Here is a 2,216-nt window from a genome sequence, read left to right as displayed (position 1 = left end):
GGAGGGGGGGAGGGAGGGGGATGGGGGGAGGGATGGGAGGGGGTGGGATGGGGATGGGAGGGGGAGGGGGAGGGATGGGTGAGATGGGTGAGACGGGAGGGGTGGGAGGGGATGGGATGGGATGGGATGGGATGGGATGGGATGGGAGGGAGGGATAGGAGGGGGATGGAGGGAGGAGGATGGGGAGGGAGAGGGGGATGGAGGGAGCGAAGGGAAGGGGAGGGATTGGAGGGATGGGAGGAGAAAGATTGAGAGTCAGAGGAGAGAGAGGGAAGATGAAAGAGGAAAGAGTAAGAATAAGAGGAGGAAGAGGGAAGAGTAAGAAAAGAAAAAGAAAAGAGTTAAAGAGTTAAAGGAAATAATAAAGAGAATGGGAGGGAGAGAAAGAGGGAAAAAAATGCTCCATCATTCTACTTTCCTCGAGTGACGTTTGCATTTGTACTAAAAACTTCCTCTCATGTTGTCTCTCTCTCTCTTCATCTACTTCATCTCCCACGTTTATATTTCATCAATCTCTCGTCATTTCCTTCATCTCCCAAGTTCTCTTTTTTTTTTCCTCTGCTTTCTCTACATCTTGGTACTTTTTCCTTCTTCGTTTTCTTCACTCGTTTTATTAGAAATATTTGATATATATATTTTTCGTTTTTTAATCTTCTTTTTCACTTTGTTGATGTATTCTCTCCTCCCTCCCTACCTCTCCCTCTTCCTCCTCTCCCTTCCTCTTCCTCCTTTCCCTGCCTCGTCCTTTACCTTCTTCCTTATTCGTATTCTTCTTCTCTTCTCTCTCTACTTTCTTTATCGTCCTGAATACCTCTTCTTCGAGATCCTTTACAGATGTTTTATTTCTCTTCGTATTCTTCTATTCTCACATTCTTTATTTTCGAGATTCTTTTCGTGCTGTTCATATCTTCCTGTTTCTTTCCATTTCCGACGTTTATTTCTTGCATCTTTCTCCATCCTTCCATACCTTCTCCTTCGTTCTTCCTACTTACCTTCCTTCCGTTCCTTTCCTATCATCCCTAAACTTAATCTCATATTCCTCACATTCACTCCCTCCCCCTTGTTTATCCATTATGCATTGCTCAATTTTCTCCATCCTTATATGCCCCAATTTTTCCATCGTTCTCATGCTTCTCCTTCCTTCTCTCTCCTTCTTAGGTTTCATGATCCCTCAAGGCACCATTCGACGAGGCTCAAGATGCTCGACCAGCAAGGCTTTCATTCGACCCGTGAGACTGCGTAAGAACCTCCACGTCGCTATGTATTCTTTCGTGACCAAGGTATGTATCTTAAACTATAATGATGATATAAGTTAAACATTATTGATGTGCATATATATATATATATATACACACGAGTGAACATATGCATACGCAAACACAGACAAACACAAATAGATACTGAGGTAACAAAAAAAAAATAAAAAAAAATACATATATACTTCAATATGATACACACACACACACACACACACGCATATATATATATATATATATAGTATATATTATATTAGATTTATGTATATATAATGATATTATTATATAAATTATTTATATATATATACATATATATACACATATACATATATCGTATTGAAACAATAATAAAAAACACTACCCACAATGCCCTGCTTCTCCCATACCAAACACAACGAAAACACAAACACAACACTCCAAACCACCCAGTCTACACACTCACCAACCCCTCCCATCTTCTCTTATCTTCCCAACCAGATCCTCATCGACCAGTATTCAAAGCGTGCTTACGGCGTCAAATTCCTACGGAACGGTAGAGCACACGTCGCTCACGCCAGAAAGGAAATCATTGTGTCTGCAGGAGCTATCAATTCCCCGCAACTCCTTATGCTTTCTGGAATCGGGCCGCAGAAACATCTTTATTCGCATGGGGTAAGTTGGATGGGTAGGAGGGGGGGGAGGGAGGGGGTATGGGTGGGGGGAGGAAAGGGGGGTGGGGTTAGGGGAAAGGGGAAAGGGGGGAGGAATGGGGGAGAGAGTGGTTGTGAGAGATAGAGAGAGAGAAAAAGAGAGAGAGAGAGAATGAGAATAAGAGTGAGAATGGGGGTGAGAGTGAGGGTGAGAACTGAGAGAGAGAGAGAGAGAGAGGGAGAGAGAGAGAGAGAGAAACAGAGAGAGAGAGAGAGAGAGACAGAGACAGAGACAGAGACACAGAGAGAGAGAGAGAGAGAGAGAGAGAGA

General features: G+C 43.1%; 1 protein-coding gene across 1 annotated transcript in view; it reads left to right on the top strand.

Annotated features, from left to right (window-relative positions):
- Nucleotides 1–1,158: 1,158 nt before the first annotated feature.
- LOC122265135 (glucose dehydrogenase [FAD, quinone]) overlaps nt 1,159–2,216 on the top strand; it is a gene marked incomplete at its 5' end in the record, with an annotated part of 19,442 nt that continues 18,384 nt past the window's right edge. The window contains 2 exon segments of the mRNA XM_086550624.1: nt 1,159–1,280; nt 1,734–1,907. Coding sequence (XP_086406750.1) covers nt 1,159–1,280; nt 1,734–1,907 — 296 coding nt within the window.

This window comes from Penaeus japonicus, unplaced genomic scaffold, assembly GCF_977035675.1.
Source record: "Penaeus japonicus unplaced genomic scaffold, GWHDUDI00000001_assembly GWHDUDI00000024, whole genome shotgun sequence".
In the NCBI taxonomy this organism is placed as follows: domain Eukaryota; kingdom Metazoa; phylum Arthropoda; class Malacostraca; order Decapoda; family Penaeidae; genus Penaeus; species Penaeus japonicus.
This window is presented reverse-complemented; position numbering and strand designations above follow the sequence as displayed.